The sequence below is a fragment of the Peromyscus californicus genome, unplaced genomic scaffold (assembly GCF_007827085.1).
Source record: "Peromyscus californicus insignis strain IS unplaced genomic scaffold, ASM782708v3 Scaffold_18__1_contigs__length_77618521, whole genome shotgun sequence".
Lineage (NCBI taxonomy): Eukaryota > Metazoa > Chordata > Mammalia > Rodentia > Cricetidae > Peromyscus > Peromyscus californicus.
Window position 1 is genome coordinate 11510242 of NW_026294480.1, and position 20912 is coordinate 11531153.

The 20912-nt window shown below is 40.2% G+C and overlaps 1 protein-coding gene across 11 annotated transcripts in view; it reads right to left on the minus strand.

Annotated features, from left to right (window-relative positions):
* Dnah5 (dynein axonemal heavy chain 5) overlaps positions 1–20912 on the minus strand; it is a 289003-nt gene that overhangs the window by 179230 nt on the left and 88861 nt on the right. For 8 of the 11 annotated variants that reach the window (XM_052743034.1, XM_052743032.1, XM_052743030.1 and 5 more), the window contains 7 exons: positions 19899–20114; positions 16069–16176; positions 11769–11854; positions 10933–11254; positions 9699–9905; positions 5362–5533; positions 889–1034 (listed from right to left, as the gene is read on the minus strand). In XM_052743034.1, the coding sequence (XP_052598994.1) occupies positions 889–1034; positions 5362–5533; positions 9699–9905; positions 10933–11254; positions 11769–11854; positions 16069–16176; positions 19899–20114 (1257 nt within the window). Of the gene's footprint in view, positions 1–888; positions 1035–5361; positions 5534–9698; positions 9906–10932; positions 11255–11768; positions 11855–16068; positions 16177–19898; positions 20115–20912 lie in introns of those variants that run through there. The other 3 variants (XM_052743036.1, XM_052743038.1, XM_052743039.1) reach the window with 3 other exon arrangements.

Below are 20912 nucleotides of genomic sequence, written 5' to 3' on the forward strand. Positions count from 1 at the left end.
GGATTGCTATAGTTTCGTTGTTGGGTGAAGAGTTCTCCATGTGCCCTCACTGGAAAGAGCTAGCATAAGAAAGGCTCCCCGCAGGGTCTTCTGTATCATCCAGCTGTGGCTGCCACTCTGTTTTGATGATAAATCTGAGATCTAATATAGCCACAAGCTGAATGGAATATAATGGATCCTCCAGTAAGCACTACTGGCCAACAATATTAAAATCATCACTGAAGAGTTCCTATCACCAAAATACCCATAGGGAATGTCATAAATGAGGCCAAAGTGCCATTTCCAAAAGGAGTAGGGCCTCTCTACTAGTAGCTTGGGCCTAACATAGGAAGAAAATGTGCCATTTGCAAGGATGTTTGAGAAATTATGGAAACCTTCTGAGGGTTTTATTTTCATATATGGAAGTGTGATAAACCTGTAAATACAGTCTCCACCCTGTGTGGTTTAAGCACAAGCTTCTGGCCTTTCCCAGCTTTCCTAGGGACAAGTCCAGAACTCTATGCTACAAAATACTAGTTTGGAAACAGCTCTCTGGAAGTGCTTGAAGAAGAAAACTTGCCCAGAATCTGCCCCAAGTGCTGCATAATTAACCCTTGCTTACTGAAGTTCTTCTTTAAAAAAATACCTTTGCCCCTCATAAAACATGAAAAAAATGAGAAATGTGTGCCACAGTGATTCCCCCTTCAACTGATCTGAAAGGAACTAATTTATTAGTAACAGCTTAGATAAAATTTTCTTTATCTTCAAGTTGTCAGAAGGTCCACATTTGAATAACATCTATCAGAGAGCAAAATTTTTTAATTTTTAAAATCCCAATTTATGATTAAAATATGCCTTTTATAAAAAAAAAGTTTTTTGTAAAAAAAAAAAAGTCAGTCTTCTGATAACCTTTGTCATTTGGAGGAATTCTTCACAAGTAAGGGGGACCTCCTGAGGGAGCTGACAGAGTGGCATGCTGCTCATTTCTTCCAGAATGGCATTGATTCGGAACTCAATCAAATCGTTCACCCGGTCAAGCAGCAGCTCCAGGTCCTCTTCGGGAAAAACAAAATGAAAGACAGATTAGGTAAAGCATTTCTTTAAACATGTACACACAGTTCAATGACAGCAGGAGCATCGGAATTAAAGTTACTTGGGTTACACATATCTGTCTTGGTTACTTTTCTATTGCATGAAAAGATGCCATGACCAAGGCAACTTATAGACCAAGTATTTAATGGGGGCTTTCTTGCAGGTCAGGAAGTGAGTTGGTGACCGTCATGTTGGGGAGCATGGCAACAGGTAGGTAGGCAAGGTGCTAGAGCAGTAGCTGAGAGTTTGCATGTTGAGACAGCAACCATGAAGCAGAGAGAGTACACTAGGAATAGCACAGGGTTTAGAAACCTCAAAGCCCTGTCCAATGAGGTGACATACTTCCTCCAGGAAGGACACACCTCCTAATCCTCCCCAAATAGTTCCACCAACCAGGGACCAAACATTCAAATATATGAGCCTATGGGTTCATTCTTGTTAAATCACCACAATTTCCTTGGTACTTTTGGCTGTTTCTACACATAGCTGTTGCACATTCTTCCTTCTTTAATAGTTCCCAGCTCTCCTGCTGGCCTGGCTCTCTGACTCATCTTCCCAGGAGGCCACCTGCGACTGGGGTGGGGTGGGGTGTCTCTGGTCCAGTCCTGCCTATCACTTAGGCATATATGCATCCCTGGGTGCATCACACTGGCTACTCTTGTGTCTGCTCCTTTGGTAATTTGTTTTTCCATCTTTACATCTTGAACATTTATGTCAGTGCCCATCCCAAAGAGTGTCTTCAACAACCATGATTGAAATGAAAGTCTACTACTTTTCGACATTTCCTTAAATCAATGCCTTTACTACATACCTTCACTAACTTAAAAAAAAAAAGCCTCAGTTTCAATAATTTTCAAGCTACTATTCAGGCAACTGCTCAATATACCAAATGGTTCTTCCTGACAACAGTAGTCCATGCAGAAAGAACCACCACTTCTCCTTAAGTGTTTACAGTCCATAGAAATCTCTTGTTTCCCCCTGATTCTTCACATCGTCAAAGGCATTTGTGGCAAGTTGAAAAAAATGATCTCCCTGGGGATTCCTAGTCCTCTGGGAATATTACCTTATTGACAAAGGGGACTTTGTATTAAGGATCTTGTGATTCAGGGACTGTTCTGGATTATCTAAGCAGAGTTGTCATAAAGACCTTAAAAGAAGAAGTTAGTGAGGTAGGGAAGAATATGGCCATGGATGGAGAGGAGGTGAAAGAAAAAGAGTTGGCCACGAGACACAGCTAGCTCTGAACGTGACATGGTCATTCTTCAACAGATGTAGGCAACCTGTAAGACCTGGAAGGTGCTAAGGAAAGGGTGCTTTGCAGAGTTTCTGGGAAGAACTGTCTCTGAAGATGCTTTGATTTTAGCCACATGAGATTCTTTGCATTCTAAACTCTGTAATTGAATTACGGAAGCCATGAAGCTTGGGGCAAGTTGTTACAGCAATTAAAGAAAATGCAACCGCATTTATGCATAGAATACACAAACGATGCCCATCGAAGTTCTGCTGAGGACATTAAAGAATAGTGACTTTTTTTCCCAAATGTGTGGCCCAAGTAAACACCTGTAGTTCTAAAGGTTGGCTCATTTATTTCAATACAGAGTCCAACTGTTCTTGAGATTTAACACAGTTTGTTTACCCTCATCAAGGAGCTTCTCTATGCAGCATACTGAGACCATCACAGAAAAACCACAAATGGCTAAAGTACAGAGAACGATGCACCATGAGGTGCCCAACCACAATGGCTACGTCTACAATGACACTTCATTTTGTTCTTCATTATCGTCTTTAAGTTGCAAAAAGAGAACACCACAGAAAAAGAGAATTAAGATTTCTTTAGACACTATCTCTTTGTCTCCAGCTAGCATCTAATAAAATATCTAAAGTGCTAATACTCTAATCCTAATACCTCCCTAGGGAGAATACTACTAAAGACTACCTTAGCAACCTGTTCTAATTTGGTTGTGATAACTCTCACTATGAAGTTTCCATATACCTTATAGATGCCTCCTTAGAGATTTTAACTCATTTACTCTTCTTATATTTCCTAAGGAGAGATATTTTGGAAAGAATCTTGGCTTAAAGGCAAAGGAACCCATCTTTATTGCTTCTATCTGCTCCACACTAAATGTCATTTGACATCTCTGGGTTGTTGCTTTCCGATCTTTAAATTGAGGATCCTTTTGAAAACTGTTTCACAACTTTCTCCATCCTCTTGATGCTATGGTTATCAAATTGTGCACCTCTCAACATCCCACTCACAAATTGTAATGAGCCTAAAATACACTTCTTTAATACACGAACACTCTGTTAAAATTTACCTTTGGCTCTAGTTCCCTCTTAAGTAAGCAGAATTAAAGCAAAAGTATGCAACTGTCCTAGGTAAGTTTTCTATTGCTGTAATAAAACACCATGATCAAAATCAACTTAGGGAGGAGGATTTTTTTCATCTTAGAGTTTTTAGTCTACTATCCAGGAAGCTGGAAGCAGGAACTAAAGCAGAAGTCATGGACAAGTACGGTTTACTGGCTTGTTCCTTGGGGCTTGCTCAGCCTGCTTTTTCACAAAATCCAGGACCACTTGACTGGGGGTGCCACCACCCACAATGGGCTGGGCCTCCCATGGAAATTATCAATCAAGCTTACCCACAAATAAACCTGGTGGAGAAATTTTCTCAATTAAGATTGCTTCTTCCCAAATTACTCTAACTTTTGACAAGTTGGGGTGGGGGGGGGGGGGGACTAGCTAGCACATCAACCACAATTCCTTACTTCAGTCTCTGCCCCAACCCAGAACCTCTCAAATATTCTTGAATAGAATGTGTCTGCTAAATTAGTATATATTAAATAGTATATAGTTGTTTGGAAGGTGCAATAAGATACCTACTGGAAAGACAAGCTCCTAGTCATCAGTTACCAACAAACTAAATCCTGCTTTGGGTGAGACCAAGAGAGACAGAAACAGAGACAAAGAGAGACAGAGAGTACTAACACAGGAGTTACCTAGTAGGGATCCAAGGAAAATGTGACCCAGAAAGGAAGTAACATGGCAAAGTGGGTTAGAAAGAGGTCAGAGGGTAAAGAAATGGAAATTATGCAATTTTAATCCATAAGTGTGGGAGCACCTCCAACACCAGGCTGACACAAAAGAAGTAGAAGAAACAGCCTGGTGTTAAGCCCTTTGAAGCCAATTTGGGAGAAAGATGGAGCTGGGCTACACCATTTGGGCACAAGTGCAATACAGAGCCTCTGGTCCTAACTGTCAGCACAACAGAGACCCCGGGAGGAGGTGGACTTGAGGTAACATAGTCAGGCTAGGATCCTTAGACTTTGTATCCCAGACCATAAAATATAGGTGAAGTTGGGTCATGAAGAAGCCATGACAGACAACACCAGGTTGGAAAAAAGAATAGAAATGTCTCAGTCTAAAAAAAATTAAACAAAAACTTCTGCCATTATGTTCCAAGCTGTATGCCCCTGTTTATACAGGAGATCTGGGATAATATAGTCTAGAAGGCAACTATGACATCTGGGAAATACCTCATGAAAAAGCTCACTTTTGCACATTGAGGTACTGAAAAGTCATATATGAAACAAATATTTCCAATTGTTTAACATCCTAGATGGACTTGAGCCCAAATTTTCTTGGTAAAATACCTATACTTATGCTGGGAAGTTGGATTAAATGGAATTTTCCATCTCATATACACTTTAAGCTCTGCATCCCTAGTTAAGGAAAACCAGTGATTGCTCAAACTATTCTCACTCAAAGTGTCCTGCCCTTCATCACGCTGCTCCATCCAAATCCATGTCACCCAAACCACTGAGTGGTCTTCAATCGAGCTCCATGGTAGAGTTCTTGACTACTATATGTGGAGCTCTGAGTTGGATCTAAAAGATGAGGATAAGAGGAAGAAGAGGAGGAGGAGAAAGAGGAGGAAGAAGAGGGAAAGGGTAAAAAGGGAGAGGGAATGACTAAAAGAAAACAATTTTAATGAACTAATCAATTAGTGTGGAAGTTAAATGGCCCTAAAGATCTTTGGATACTAATATACAGCAATAAGAATCAACAAAATTGCATGGATAACCTCTGGGAATAAGATTAAATAATGAATATTTATAATTTGTAAGAAATTACTGAACTCATTATATTTTGCTACTGTTCACTGTAGAAGTTTTGAGTCTTATTTCTCATTTCATTATTTATAAAAGCATATTAATAACAAATTATCCAGTAGGCAATAAGAACTCAGCTCCTAAAACTGAGAAATAAAACTCATGTAGACAGACTCACTGATCTTTGCAAAAGCATTTTCTAAATATGTCCCAATATTCAGGGATGTCCAAGTCAGAGCAGCCAAGCCAGGCTGGAGGGCTTCATCCACTCTAGCCAAGTGTGGGACCATCAATTGCTCAATGGGAGGAGGCATTTTCGACTTCACTCTCTGGTATTCAGACAGCATCATCTGCAATGGTATGAGATTAAATAGCCAGTTTACACATCACTTTTAATATGTATTAGTATTTTTATCTAAAAAGATAACTTTTATTATTGGGATCTAATGTCCTGAGAGGAAGAATGTTGCAAACAAATAAGACAGATGTGACAAGCACTGTCTCTACAACCACCAAATCCTAACCCAGTAAGTTATGATTGAGAATGAAAAAGAAATTGAGGATCATTTCTCAGCATCTACCCAGTCCAAAACAAAGAAAAGATGTTGGCCTGTGCCTCACTGGGCTCACTCATTCCATTTTTTATGGGGACAAGATGCATCCTGCTTCTTTGAGCATCTTGTATAGACCACGTTCACAATCACAGTTGTCTGACTCATGAGAGCCTTGCTAGATAGAACTATCAGCTAAATCTTGATGCAAGACCCAAGAGGCAGAGGGAGAGTAAAGAATCAGTGCTGATTTCAAGTGACTTTAAGTATCACCTCTTGTCTAAAACAGATGAGCACACTGAAGACAGGGTAGGCTAAGCCACAATGTTCATTAACTTAAGATGCAATTAATGCATTCTTTACTTACAGTACTTCCAACCTCACCATAAGTCAAGAGTAACTGTATAAGTAATACAAGGACAAGATTTTTACCTGGTTTTTCCAATTTGCTTGAAACATTAGCTACAACACATGACAGGATCTATCAGCATTTTTTAAACTAATCAACTAGTTGTTATCAGAAAAAGAATTTGTGATCAGAAAAGTGAGGGGTGTGAGTTCTCCATTAAAAATCACCTACAAGGTAAGTCATCATAGGTCCCTAGTCTGTCCATACGCTATCATTTTCAAATACACCTACTAGTTCATCCTGCCACTCTTTCTCACAGAGGACATGAATGTGCTTCTTAAAAACAAATAGTTTTAAGTCTGTACTTACACAAGAACTATTGCTATTACCATAATGTTAGATCAACATCTGCCAAAATGTTTTTATTGATGTGCTAGAACAGAAATGATGCCTGGGTGGCTATGTTTGCAAAACTCTATATACAACAGTATCACAATCAACATTCATGATTTTATAGAACCTATCATAAGGGTATAGGAAGTCCTGGTAGACTCTGAGAAGGCAATTAAGCCTAACATCTCCCAAAAGAGCCCAGTCTTCCTATAATACTTTTCTGTGGTTTCCATAATACCCTTTCATTTTCCATAAAAGCCACTTGAGAAAAGCCTACATTTGATGATTCTATTAGCAGCTGCTTCCACATTTCCTAAAGCCTTTAGTCACTGCTTACTGCTGTTTTTTTCAATGTCTATTACTTATTCTATCAGAAAAATGGTTCTTAGACTCTGCCTCCAGCAGGCTTTCTGCTCCTTACCGTTAATCCTTTAAACCCAGGAAGTACAATTCATCCCTTTTACAAATGAGAAACTGAGGCTTAGAAGGTAAAGTCATTTACCTAAAAATAATAGTTTGAATCCAGGTCATACTGGTTTCAGAATCTATATTCCTCACTATTAGCCCACAGTAGCTCATCTTGTTTTGGTTTCAAATATCTTCCAAGAAAAAGATTAATAAAACAAACTTCCAGCTACTTTTGCGTATCTGTAGAAACCTGGAAACTCTGTAAGATGCCCAGTGCAGTGCTCTTGGGGGGAGCTTTAGAGGGGCTCCAAGTGGGCCAATAAGTCTGCTTTACCAGCTAGCCATGTTGCACAGGGACGTCTCTTTCCACCTCCAAGATATCATAAATGCCAACCAGATAATAATTTCCTTGTTCAAATCTTTGGGTGGAACAGTAATAGCTTGCAAACATTCTTTGCAAATCTTCTCATGGAGTGGGGTCTATGTACCCTTCACTGAATCTGGATGGGCATTCAGAGTACTAACAGGGCTCAACAGAAGGATCCTGGGAGAAATCTGGGACTGGCATAGGGACTATGTAGCCTCCTTAATCAGTGTAGCCCTTGCTCCTAGGCAGGGATATAAGGTATTTTACCAGTGGGGGGAGTCCATACCAGAAATCCTTGCAAAGATGCCCAAGTCCATAACCCCAGCTGAGTATATCATTCAACATCTGTTCAAACCCTTTAACCCAGAACCATGAAAAAATACGCTAAAAGCTCCTATATTTTGAAATTATGTGTTACCTGGAACACATAATCAAGAAAGACTTTGTGGGGGGAAAATTATTAGTAGTTATTGTATGACTGTATAAATATGATTTCTTGTAAAACATATATTTTGTAAATACATAAATTGACCAGTTTTTTTTCTGACACAAAAGAATTTAAAGAGAATGTAAGCATGCAGACTAGTGTTTTGTGGGTCCACATTAGAGAAATATCTGCCCATGGCAAATTTTAACTTTTCATAACAAGAAGTAGTGAGAAGATCATAGAGAACAATTTTGGGTTCTGTCATTTAGTTACGAGACCTTGACTCAGTCAGTTTCTCTGAGCCACACATCACTCTGTCCCTCCTATCTCACATGGGAGTAAGAAAGAAGACATTAAATAATGACCATGAAAAGGCTTTACTTGAATGGAGAATGGAGGCACAGGTCTGTAACCTCAGCTACTTGAGAGAGAAGTTCCAGAATTGGAACTAGATTACAGGAGTGAGCGAAAGGTGAGACCAGAGGACCAAGACGACAGTAAAGACAGAGCTGAGGATGCAGCATGGTGGTAAAGTACTTTTTAGCAAGCATAAGGCTCTGTATTCAATGTGCAGTAGAGTAAGGTGAGAGAGGGGAGGGAGAAGGAAGAGTGATGGGGAGGGAAGAAGTGAGAGAGGCTTAAACCATAAGGCACCATGCAAGTGCATGGTCATAGTGTCATCATATGATGTTGATCACTATAATTTCTTTGAGACAGGCTCTCATGTATATTAAGCTAACCTCAAACTTGATTCATAGTCAAGGATGACTAACTTCTGGTCCTCTTGCTCTGCTTCCCAAGTGCTAGGATTACAGCATACTCCATCACAGCAGGTTTACTCTAACGTTTTAGTAACAGTTTCTATGTCAAGGCTCCATCTTTGAACTTCTGTTTTTATCCTCTGGGCAGTGGATTTGTCAGTCATGATCAGTCCCTCCTTGCAATTTTTTTCTTTACTCTTGGCTTCCTGATATTTGGTTTCATCACACCTCAAAATCCAAGTCTGTTTTGTGGGTTGTAATCTTCCACTAGATCCATTAATATTGGTACAACCTTATGTCTAATCCAGTGGCTCTCTACTCATTTCTGTCCCTGTCCCTCCCTAAAAGTTCTCATCCAGGACAATGCCACTAACAGCAAGCACAGTCTTTCAGCTCCAAAAAGCATGCCTCCAACTTGGAATGCTCTTCTGAGCCCCGACTTCTAGATCTAATTGCATGGGTGCCATGGCTATGTGGATGTCTAAAAGCCATCTTGGACTTAAGATAAGAACTACAGATCCTAATAGGCCTGGCAAAATAAACCATTTCAAGCCTTTATCTTCTTATAAATGAGACTTTTAGTCAAGGCCACTGCCTATTTTTGGCCAAGTTGTATAGACACAAGCTACCTGGCCATGCATGGTAGCCCCCCTTCAATTACCCTTGAGTTCCCTCTTAACCTGTCTGTGGACATAACTTTAATTGTCTGACCAAGTCTGTGCCTGTTCTAGCTCAAGTTACTTGCTCATTCTCCATTCTGGATCAACGCAACAAAATATTAACTTCTCACTGACACTCTTATCCCAATTAAAGTGCAAAATTTTCTGCCTAGCCACCATGTAGCAAAGATTATTCTTAATGTAAACGAGACTGTGACTTATTTTCCAGCCTAAAAATCCTCCAGTGACTTCCTGAAACACTTAGAATTAAGCCAGCTTTCAATCATAAGAACTGGAATTCAAGTCTTAAGAACCCACATAAACAGGGCAGCCTGCCTGTAATTCCAGCCTCAGACAGTGGAGATGGAGAATACCCAGAGCAAGCTGACTAGTGATATTAGTCATATTGGTGAGATCTGAGTTTGACTCAATGAATAAGGTAGTAGAGTGATCAAGGATGATTGTTGACATCAACCATAGGTGTCCATGTGCACATACACACATATATGCATGCATACATTCCAAAACAAATGTAGAAAAAAGGAAAAAGAATAAATGTATGCTAGAAACATCCAGGAGGGGGGAACAAAACTACTATACCTTCATGTCACTGAAGTTCTTTCTGTACATGTCCCGCTTCTGGAAAAGAGCAGCTGCAAAAGGCGAGACTGGCAGACCCATCTGGGACATGCATTCTGTTTCTCTAAATAAGATTAATATCTGAGGATCAAAGTTCACAAACAATTCCCCTGTGCCTGGAGCCTTCACCAATAAAGAAGCCTCAAGACCTATGTGAATTTCTTCAATCTGTGGGAAGAGGTCAGTATTATTACTATCAGAGTGCGCTGTACACAGATATATGTATCTGGCTCAACCATTCCTGGGACTCAGTGAACACTTATTCAGTATTCTCTCATGGACTTGACCTTGCTAAATCCCCGCAATGGGGTCACCCATCCTACTCCTAAATTCCCTTTCAGAAAACAGCTTTCAGGGTCTTGGTAGTGATATTGCATAGTCAACTGAGTGCATTTTCTTCATCCTTGAGACTCACACATGACAGATAGGGAGAGACTGTAGTAGCCTAGGAGACTGTGAAAGAGACATTTAACTCTCTGATGTCTTTATGCCTAATCAGCTGCATGTCCTAATAAAGGTTACATGAACCCAACTGAACTCAGTTTTTACTTATCTAGAAATTCAAAGGATGCAGCTATTGTATAGCTATTACTTCCTGCTGATCTACAAAGAAACACAAGTGTCGGTTGGCTATATCTTGATTGAATGCTAGCACAACCAAATAAAATATAAGACTTTTTTGACAGACATACATTCAGGGTCTCTCTGTCTCTGTCTCTGTCTCTGTCTCTGACTCTCTGTGTCTCTGACTCTGTCTCTGTTTCTCTCTCTCTCTCTCTCTCTCTCTCTCTCTCTCTCTCTCTCTCTCTGTCTGTGTGTGTGTGTGTGTGTGTGTGTGTGTGTGTGTGTGTGTGTGTGTGTTTTGCTGGCATGCTAGCAAATGTTCTACCACTAAGCTGCACCCCCAACCAGGATCTTATTGAATTTTTAAGAGTCAAGAAAAACAACCCTAACTGACAGAGTAGTGAAATGCTTTGTGACTTTCTCATTTAGGAAATTATAAATTAAATCATCAGCTACTATTACCTAGCTTACTGTTTTTTCAATATTAATAATTATTTTCTTCCATGGTTATGTTATATACTTTGATTTCTTAAATTCAACCAAACTGATTTATAAAATATCCCTGTTAGAAGAGGGTTCCCTTTGTCTGGACACTAGAAACCACTTAAGAAGCACCTATTCAGGAATTCACCTGCTGAAGCCATGCCCTATGGTAGAGGACCTCAAACTCCAAGAGGACCTTGGCTATCCTGTTGTAACTCCGTATCACAGGCTTGGCCTCTGCAGTCCTCAACACAAAGGGGTGCTGCTGGAAGAGTTGCATTGGCTGCTCCAGCCTGTGGAATAGCTGCCGGGCCCACAAGATCTTCCCAGCTATGGGAGGCTGGTTCCGAGCCAAGGGAGGATCATATTTCTGTCTTGTGTACAGCTTAGAAATCATGTCGATGTCAGCACCAAAATTCTGAAAAATTACTTGATATTTTTCCTCAATACCAAGGTTAGGTATATTCAATCTGATTGAAAAACAAAAAGTACAAAGTTTTGGATTAATAAGAATATATATATATATATATTAATACATATATTAATAATTATTAACATCCATTTTAAAACATGCCAGCTGAAAGCAATGGAGTAGCTGAACAGTGTATTTAAAGAACAAAAATAGTATCAATCCTTACAAGGCAAAATTGCTAACCTGGGAAGAATTATCTCGAATTATTCAGACATTAGGCGGTATTACTATAGGCAACTACAGGCTACTTCAAAGCTAAGAGTATTCTCTATTGGCAGAGATGAAGCAAATCCTTAATCCTTCCAGGAATTAATCCTGTTAAGCCTCTGAAAAACTTAAAACCTGTGACCTTGTGACTCAGACTGTCGAGAGGCTTTTCTTCACATTAGAATACCAAGTTATAATAAGAGTTATAATTACAATAAAAGATAAGCTATAAAAAGAAGCTAAACTGTGCTCACATTATCCCAAGTTTAGAAGACAGAACTTGGGAAGTTATTTCAAATCTTTACCTTTCAAATTTCTTCAGCATGCTCAGAGCTTGCCTTGTGCTTTGAATCTCTTCAAATGTGACGTCCATGAACTTCTGCAACTCATCCTAAAAATAGAACAAAACTCCACCATGAACAATAAATTAGCACTAAGATATTCTTTTGAGACCAGGTCATCCTACAAGGCCCAGACTAAACTCAAATTCACAGCCCCCCTGCCTGCATCTCCTGAGAGCTGAGATTAAAAATGTGTGCCACTGTACTGAGAAATAGTGAGGATTCTCTACTTGACAATAAAAGAAAGGAAATCCACATTCTTTACACCACTTCTAATGGATGGGAAGATGTAACAGAAAATTTAGTGAGCTAAAAAGGAAAATAAATGTCCAGAAGCCAGAAATAGAGACCTAGCCATCCTAAGAACCTCATAAGTTTTTTTACTATTGTACAATTTTGCACCTAAAAGGTTTACATGAAAAATAAGCATAATATGTTTGTTACTTATCTAAGATTCCATTAAGATTATTATTTAAATATAAATTTAACTAGATAAAACTTAGAAAAGCCATTATGTTATTTTTTATTTTTAAAGGAAAGCATGTTCCCTCTCCTGGTAGAATCATTGCTTCTATCCACCCGCCCACCTGTGCGGTTTCACTCTGCTGCTTCTCTCGAACCTGTTAGTGCCAGCATGGACTAAGTCAGGACAGGATCTAAGGCCTCCATGCCCTCACCAGCAGAGTTACGATCCCAATCATTCCCTGACCTCTGAAACCCCACATTCCTTCCCCAAAAGCCCCCCCCCCCCCCCCCGCATTCCTTGTCCCTGAGATCCATCAGCTTCACCCACTCGATCCAGAGCCTTGGGGATGTGGGTATTTTTACTCCGGTTTTAAAGAGATGGGGGTTGAATTCAAGAGAGTGGGTTTGTTTCAAAGACAAAGTGAGAAATGATCAGTTAAGGGAATGAGAAGGGGAAAGGAGTGAGGAAGTCAAATGTAAATTAACCAGTAATCCAAATTCAGAATTGGGCTATTTTTGAGATAGAAGAGATGGACATATGTTGAACTTTAAATGTATGTATGTGTATGTGTACATGTGTATACAGATATATACACATATACACACGCGCACATGCACACATACATATATATACATACACATACATCTGAGCAACAGTAAATGGACCCAACAGGTTATGTATACAGATATACATACATTTATACATATATACACATATATATAAAACAGAAGAAGTCATAATTTGAGATAGAGGGGGAGGGGTGAAATGGTGTAAACATGGTACTCAAATATAAAATTCTTTTTTAAAAACCAACTCTTTTCTTTTTTTCATTGAAACAAAGAAGAAAACTCAAGGGAGAGGAGGAGCTAGCGCATGTAGCTAAAGCTTTAACGTCAGACGCCAGAACGTCTGCAGTTGTTTCTCAGCACTGTGAGAGGACACATGCTTCTGCTCATGTTCACGCCCACCTCACTTGCAGGGAAGTCCCTGCCAGGAGTCACGGCCTCCTCCCTGAGACAAACACAGCAGCAGTGTGATTTCCTCCAGGCTCCCATCCCGTCCCATGAGGTGCAGGAGTCATCAAGTTCTATGCATGTCTCGTACCCTTCCAGTAAGTTTCTATAGGACTCTGTCTTTTTACCTTTGAAGTTTCCTTTCAAACGCGGTATCAGAACACAGTTAATTTATAACTGATCATTTCCCTCCTCCATCACCTTTTTGAGGTCACATCCACCCTTCCCTGTCCAGTTGATGCTGTAACCATCCCTCTTTCCTAACTTAATGCCCATTTGCATTTAAATCGTATCACTAATCTCTCTGACTGAAAGCACTGAGGCCAAACCTACTTCAAGGGTATATTTTTTTTTCTTCTTTCCCAATCCATTGCACAGAAGCCTAATCCACCACTGCCTTTTTTTTTTTTAAATAACTCCACATGTTCTTACTAAGCAATTGAGACAAGATATGACCCCTGCTTCCCGATGCTCACCGTCTCTCTACATCTACAGAGGAGCTACGGCAGACAAGTGAATGCAATCTCTATGGAAGCAACAGGTGGAAGTTGACTGAAGGCTGTGGGCCATGGAGGACATGGTAACAGTCAACTACAGTCTACCAGTTTCCAACAAGAAGAGGCAGGATCCACTGTCCTTGTGTTTGAATCAGCTCCCAAATAGGTCATTGCTTAAGTTCTAATGGGACCTGTGTCTTCCCATCCAATGAAACACACCGTATGACTTAAGAGTTCAGATATGGAGCTCCAGAGCCAAATGGTCCGGGTTTGGCTTCAACTTTACCATGTACCCTTTGTCTGCCTTGAGCAGGTCACTGACAGCCATCCTGCTCCCCCTCTGGAGGATGAGAGCAACAAGAGCAGGGACTTTCTAGGATTGTGGTGATTGTTATATTCATTTACAAACTTCAAATACAACAGCCAGTCCTTTCTTATAGCTCCCTCTTCCCTGAACTCACTGCACCCACAACACCTCACACCATTTTCCCTCCATGTATACAAATTCAGTTCAGATCATAAATTATGGGAAGAGGTAGCTGAACAGACATTTTACTTTTACCTCAGGAGGAAGTAAGTGTGGTGATATTGTGTTTCCCAAAAGTATTGTGCACCCTAAAAAACTTATCTGGGGTCAGAGAACAGAACAGCCACTAGACAGATATAGAGGCCAGAAAATGGTGACACACATGCCTTTAATCCTAGCATTCTGGAGGCAGAGATCCATCTGGATCTCTGTAAGTTCAAGGCCACACTGGAAACAGCTAGGTGTGGTAACAAGAGCCTTAAATCTCAGGAAGTGATGGCAGGAAGCAGAAAGGTATATAAGGTGTGAAGACCAGGAACTAGCCTGGTTAAACTTTCAGACTTTTGAGCAGCAGTTCAGATGAGACCCATTAGGATGAGGACTCAGAGGCTTCCACTCTGAGGAAACAGGATCAGCTGAGGAACTGACAAGGTGAGGTGGCTGTGGCTTGTTCTGTTTCTCTGATCTTCCAGCTTTAACCCAATACCTGACTCTGGGTTTGATTTTATTAATAAGACCTTTCAAGATTCATGCTATAAGTAAGTGTGTGTGTGTGTGTGTGTGTGTGTGTGTGTGTGTGTGTGTGCCCATGCATGTATGTATACAGGTGTGCTGTGTGTGCAATGCATCCATAGAAGCATTTTTGCATTCAAACATCAGAGGATGACTTTTAGTGTCATTCTTCAGTAACTATCTACCATTTTCAGAGAGAAAAAAATCTCTCGTTGGCTTAAAATTCACCATGCAAGTGAGGCTACTGGCCGGCAAGTCCCAGGGATCCCCCTGTCTCCACCTCCCCGTTGCTAGGCTTACAAGCCTATGTCACTATACCTAGATATTTCTGACATAGGTTCTGGAGCTCAAGCTCGGGTCCTCATGATCGCAGGGAAAACACTTTGTGGACTGTGCTATCCCTCAAGCCTAATTGTATTCCTATAAAGATGTGCCCCTGCATCTCCTAAGGATGAGCAAACTCTGCACATTAATATGTCAGACAGCTACTAAGTTGTCTCCCACCTTAGCCTCCCTGACTCCCATTTCCTAGTAACCAAGATCCTCCCTGATGATGCCCAGGGTGTCCCACCTATCCTTGGTTTCTCACATGGCCCCACAACTGATAGGTTCTAGGCTGTGCACTCTTACCCCTAGCGCTGTCCCCCAGAACCTTCCCCAGGAACCTGGAGCTGCACTGCGTCTGTGCTGTGTTCTCAGATGCTGATAAAGGCCATGCTGCCCAGGAGGGCTGAGAGTCAGGGTGGGTGGTCTGTAATGCGTAAAGATGATTGGAAGGAAAGCAACTGGGAGCAAGAGGGGCCCCAGTACCATGGTTTCTAAGGCCTGCCTCAGCCCTGCCTTTAGAATCAGTCAGGCATAGCTGACAGTCTGTTAGGTTACCTCTGATCATAATCATTATGATCATTAATACTCCATAGTAACAAAGGGAAACAAATGTCACAGCTTAAGGAAGCTACAGAACATTTCAGCAGAGGATAAAAGTTAAACTTCCTAAGAACTAAGACGGAAGACGCACAGAAGTCTGTGATTACTAATCATTAGCCAAGCTGCATTTATGACCCTTTAATCCAGGGGAAGGAGACCTCAATTATTCATCTGAAATCACAAAACGCAGGCTGAGGTTGCTGCCAGCCACCTCTGTGATGAAGATAGCTCTGCCTGCTGAATGGGGAATGATCATCAGGGTAACATAGAATGGATGAAGAAAGCGTGTGACTGCCACTGGGGATTTCACCATGCAACCTACATGAAGGTCATTAGTCCGCTTGCAAAACTCTTCATAATCCTGGTCAAAATCCGTTTTCCGCTGATCTAAGAAGTTATATTCCTTCTTCTTTATGGAAGCAACAATATCCTGAAGTAGATGGAAGAAAGGAGACAGTGCTTCATTATCCCTTTAAGTCTCGTGACTTGTAGCCTTTAAATGCAGAACTTGACAAAAAAAAAAAAAAGGGGGTCCCAAAGAGATGTCTGTTTAAAGGGAACCTTATTTTCTACTTCAATCCTTGATTTGGTGCTACTTGTTTTACACACAGTAAAATTCTGCCATCCTGCATCCAAAGGAATCATCCAGGAAGCATCATCACATGGTTTTACAGATTATTTGGACAGATATATACAATTAAATAGTTCACACGTGGAAATAAGCAGATGATTTCTCAAAAGTTTCATACATCAATCACATCTGAAATAAGCTAAAAAGAAGCCCAGAGTAGAATTTAATAGAATATTATTTTTGTTGAAAGTATTAAATAATCTCAAAGAATAGACAGAAAAGATTTGAACAAAATAAAAACCAGATAGGAAGAAAATGGGGGTGCTGTGACACCCACAGAGGAGATGTTATCTCCCAAATCAAATACTTAAATGAGACGTCAAACATAGGCTACCACTTTCAACGGCTCTAGAATTAATTTCTTTTTGCTCTCCTGTACAGCTACAGTCTGTGACTAGGAAAGTATAAATTAGGCAGTTCTTCTCCTTGAAAATACTATTATCAGAAGTTCTGTTTGCTCAGAATGATGAGCAGTAATGCTTTGTGATCATTCTTAACAAGGTGCTAAGCCATTCTCAAACTCGGAGCCCCACATTGTTGACAGAGGCATATAATTTTTATGAAGAGTACGGGCCCTCCTCCCACAATCTTCTCTTCAAAGTCATTTCCACTCAGGCATCATTCAAATCTCTTAATATACAAAAAAATGCACAAGCTACTTAACTTCTATAGTCAAGTCTACTAGTGAAGACATCATACTCTTCCTTGCTGTCTCCATGCAGACAAGAGTGTTTATTTACATGTGGAAACTATGAGTGTACCTATAGTATGTGACATGCTAAGACAAACGTGGAGAAGCTGCATTAATTATCTTTTTCAACATATATTCCTTTTTTATTCAATTTTTTTGAGAATTTTATATACCATACTATTATTTGCAACATCTCTACACCTCTCTCTCCCACTTCTGACTCCATTCATGTTCATTCCTGCTCCCTTTCAAATTCACAATTTTTTCTTCTGAAATTATTATTGCTACATATCTCTGTGTGGGTTTTTGTGTGTGTGTGTGTGTGTATCACATACACCTACCAACTCCATTTAGTGTTGTTCATGTGTATCTATGTTTAGGGTTGACCACTTAGAATTACATAACCTATCAGGGGCCTCATCCCTGGGAAGACTGATTTTCTTCCTTGGCAACCACTGACAGTAGCTCTTCATCTAAAGTGGGGCCTTGTGGGATTCCCTTCATCTACATTGGCATTGTTGACTGCCATGGCCATTATGTACGTCTTGCTTAGGCTACCACATTGTTGAGACTGCATGGCTGTAATATCCTGGTCGTGTCTAAAAGACATTGCCTGGTAGTATCTGGCCATTTGACTCTTACAATCTTCTACCCTGTCTTCCACTGAGCCTCAGCAGGAGGGACTGTGTTTGGATATACCAGCTGGGGTTGGGAACTCCATGACTCTATAACTTACATACATGTGTATATTTGATAGATATGTGTGCAAGTGCAGGTTTGTGAGTGTCACAGTCTACCTGTAGCAGCCAGAGAACAACCTTTGAGAATCTGTTATCTCTTTCTACTGTGTGTTTTGAGGAGCCAACTCTTCTGCATGCCAAACCATCACACTGACTCTAGCTCTTTATATGTCTTTAACATGTACACAAATAAAATGTATTCAAATGACTGAATGTCACTCAAATCTTCATATCAAATAGTGCCTGACATATAGAATGTTCTTCATAAACTATCTCTGCATGAATTGAGTAACAGTAAAAGAGACTAAGAAAACCTAAATAAAGGGGGATCGGGAAGAAGTGAATGTAGATCATGGATATGAGTTATGAAAGAAGATATAAAGCTAAGCATTTTTCTAGTTCTAATTAGGTCATGGATGTTTGGGTCTTGGAGGCCAGTAAGTGCATAGAATATATTCAATACTGAAAGTGTAAAATCTAATGTGAAGCTTCACAGCTTCCATCTCAAATTCCAATTCTAATTATATTTAAGTTCATCAAGTTGTATGACTTTGGGTCTTGTTAATTTTGGTGTGTGATGATTTTATTTATTTGCAATTTTTTAAAACAAAATTAATTTTTTAAAAGGAAAAATTATATTTTAACAGTACTTTTGTGTTAGTAATGAAAATGCTTTTTCTTAAAGATAATGAACTTGAAACTACTGGGACAGCATCCTTGTAACCACACACCTGAAAAGAGTGTACCAGTCCCACTACGCAATTCTCAAATAAATCCAATTTCCTTATTATTAATGAGTCCAAACATATTTTATATTATGTACTGATGGTTTCTCTAAATATCACTGTTTTGTAAAATATTTAAGTTTAGTTATGGACTGCTGCAGGCCACAGAAATATATCATAAGAACTCAGCTGGTTATGGCAAAGTTACTACCTGGAGGGATCAGGGAATTCCTCCAGAGGAAGCCAAATCCCAAGGAGTTTTTGGTGTTACTTGGCTTGTTATATATTAGCTGTATTCCGTTATGAAAATCATGTGTGCCTTCATAGTTTTCCCAATTGACTTTTCCCTAAGAAGGGCTAACAGTGTGGACTGATCCTTCTCTGGACATACACATTCCAGATATTTGGAGAACAGCCTCAGGAAAGGCTTTCTCTGGAATCAGATATCTCCCTTAGCCACTTTCAAGGACTAACAGTGATAACAACCCACATGCAAGTCTCCTGACTTAAGATAAATTCCACAAGGAGACACCGCCTAGGTCAGGTGGATGTTAAGTAATAGCTTTACACAGTTTAGCTTGAACCCTCCTTTCTTATACAACCTTACTAACAGATCCCAAACTTCTTTCCTAACCACTTCTAGGAATGTAGACTGAGCACATAGATCCCCTTTTTGATAAGCTAACCTGTCATTAGCACTCAGTTGACCTCCTCTTTTACCACTCCCACTTTGGATTGTAAAAGAAAGCCTGGTGGTTACTGCCCGAGGAAAATTCTTACCTGCCTTTATGACCCTGTAGAAATCAAGCCTGGTGACCTTGCTTGACCAGGGGCTTGATATAACTGGATTCCTGGGAGACTTAGGTAGAATGAAGAGAACGGAGGATAGAGAAGAGAAAAGAGAATGGAAGAACTAGATGAGTAAGAACTTGAGAGGAACAAACTGAGATGGGGAAGAACTAGATTGAAGGGCTAGAAGAGAGTACTAGAGGAACGAGATGGAAGATGAGGAAGAGCCAGATAAGGAAGTACTAGCTGGGTAAGAACAAGCTGAAAAGGACCTAGATGAGGCAGAATTAAGACGAGAGAATTAAGATAGAACTTAGAGGGAGCAATAGATAAGTATAGAGAGAAATCAGGTAAGAAAGGAGCTAGGCACGAGAACAGAACTGAAGCTGTGTATATAGGATGTTATGCCAGAGGAATTAAAGCAAGTGGACTATAGAGATTCTATTTCTCGAAAATAGTCTTCGCCATTAGTAGTTCTCTCTCCTGAGCCCCTGGGATGTATAATATTAAGGCTGGTCCCACTAATACTATACAAGAATGGACAGTGACAGGAAATAGTATTTGAATGTCTAATACCTGGTATTTAGTGACCATGTCTTCCAACCCCTCGATTTTAGAATCTTGCAGAACTGAGTATGTCTTGAAGGTTGAAAAGATGTCCATTATCTTGGCCAGACGTCGATGGAAAGTTTCAAATTTTCCAAATATATACATCTCACTAAAGTCAAACTGTTTTTCACTTGGATTTTGCTTAAGCTTTTGTTTTGTCTCATGAAAGCAGCTCTGGTACCCCTGACAACCAAAAGCAAGGAGTGTAAGGAAGACATGGCTCAGGGTAGAGCACTTATGTAACATCTACACAACCTGGTTCACCCCCTAACATGGAAGGAAGTGAGGGAAGGAGATAGTTGGGGAAGGAAGGAATTCATCTTATTTCTTAAGTGAAGAAGGCAGCAAAATTAGACTGAAAACCCCGATCTTTCCATAATTGTATTCCTTTGCATTTAGCCATCAGTCTAAACTATTATCTTTCCTGATCTTCTAATCCAACAAACTATTATTCCTAGTACAACTCAAACCTGTGCCCTGTCCTTGTTGATCCCACTGTTTCAGTAACAGAATCAGTTTATGTCCATCTTACAGTGATATTTTATTTGTGCTGAAATGTGATTTTATTTGTATGTTAATAAAGTTGCCTGGGGGTCAGAGCTAAGAGCAAACCATTAAGCAGAAGTCTGGTAGTGGTAGCACACGCCCTTAATCCGATCACATGGTAGGCAAAATCTGTGTGTTCAAGGACACAGCCAGCATGGAGACACACGCCTTTAATCCCAGTACCAACCATAGAGACCTGGAGGTCTGTATAAGCAGGCAGTGACGAAGAAGTCATGTGGTTGGGTTTAGAACCAATGAGAAGGCAGAACAGAAAGTCAATAAAAAGTCAGGACACGGGAAGAAGGTCTCTCTCTCTCTCAGGGGAAGGGCGGCAGCAAGTGGTAAGATAAGGTGGTCTTAGTTCTTGGCTACTGCTTGATCTCTGGGCTTTTAACTCTTTATTTGGCTCTATGTTTCTCATTTAATAAGACCATT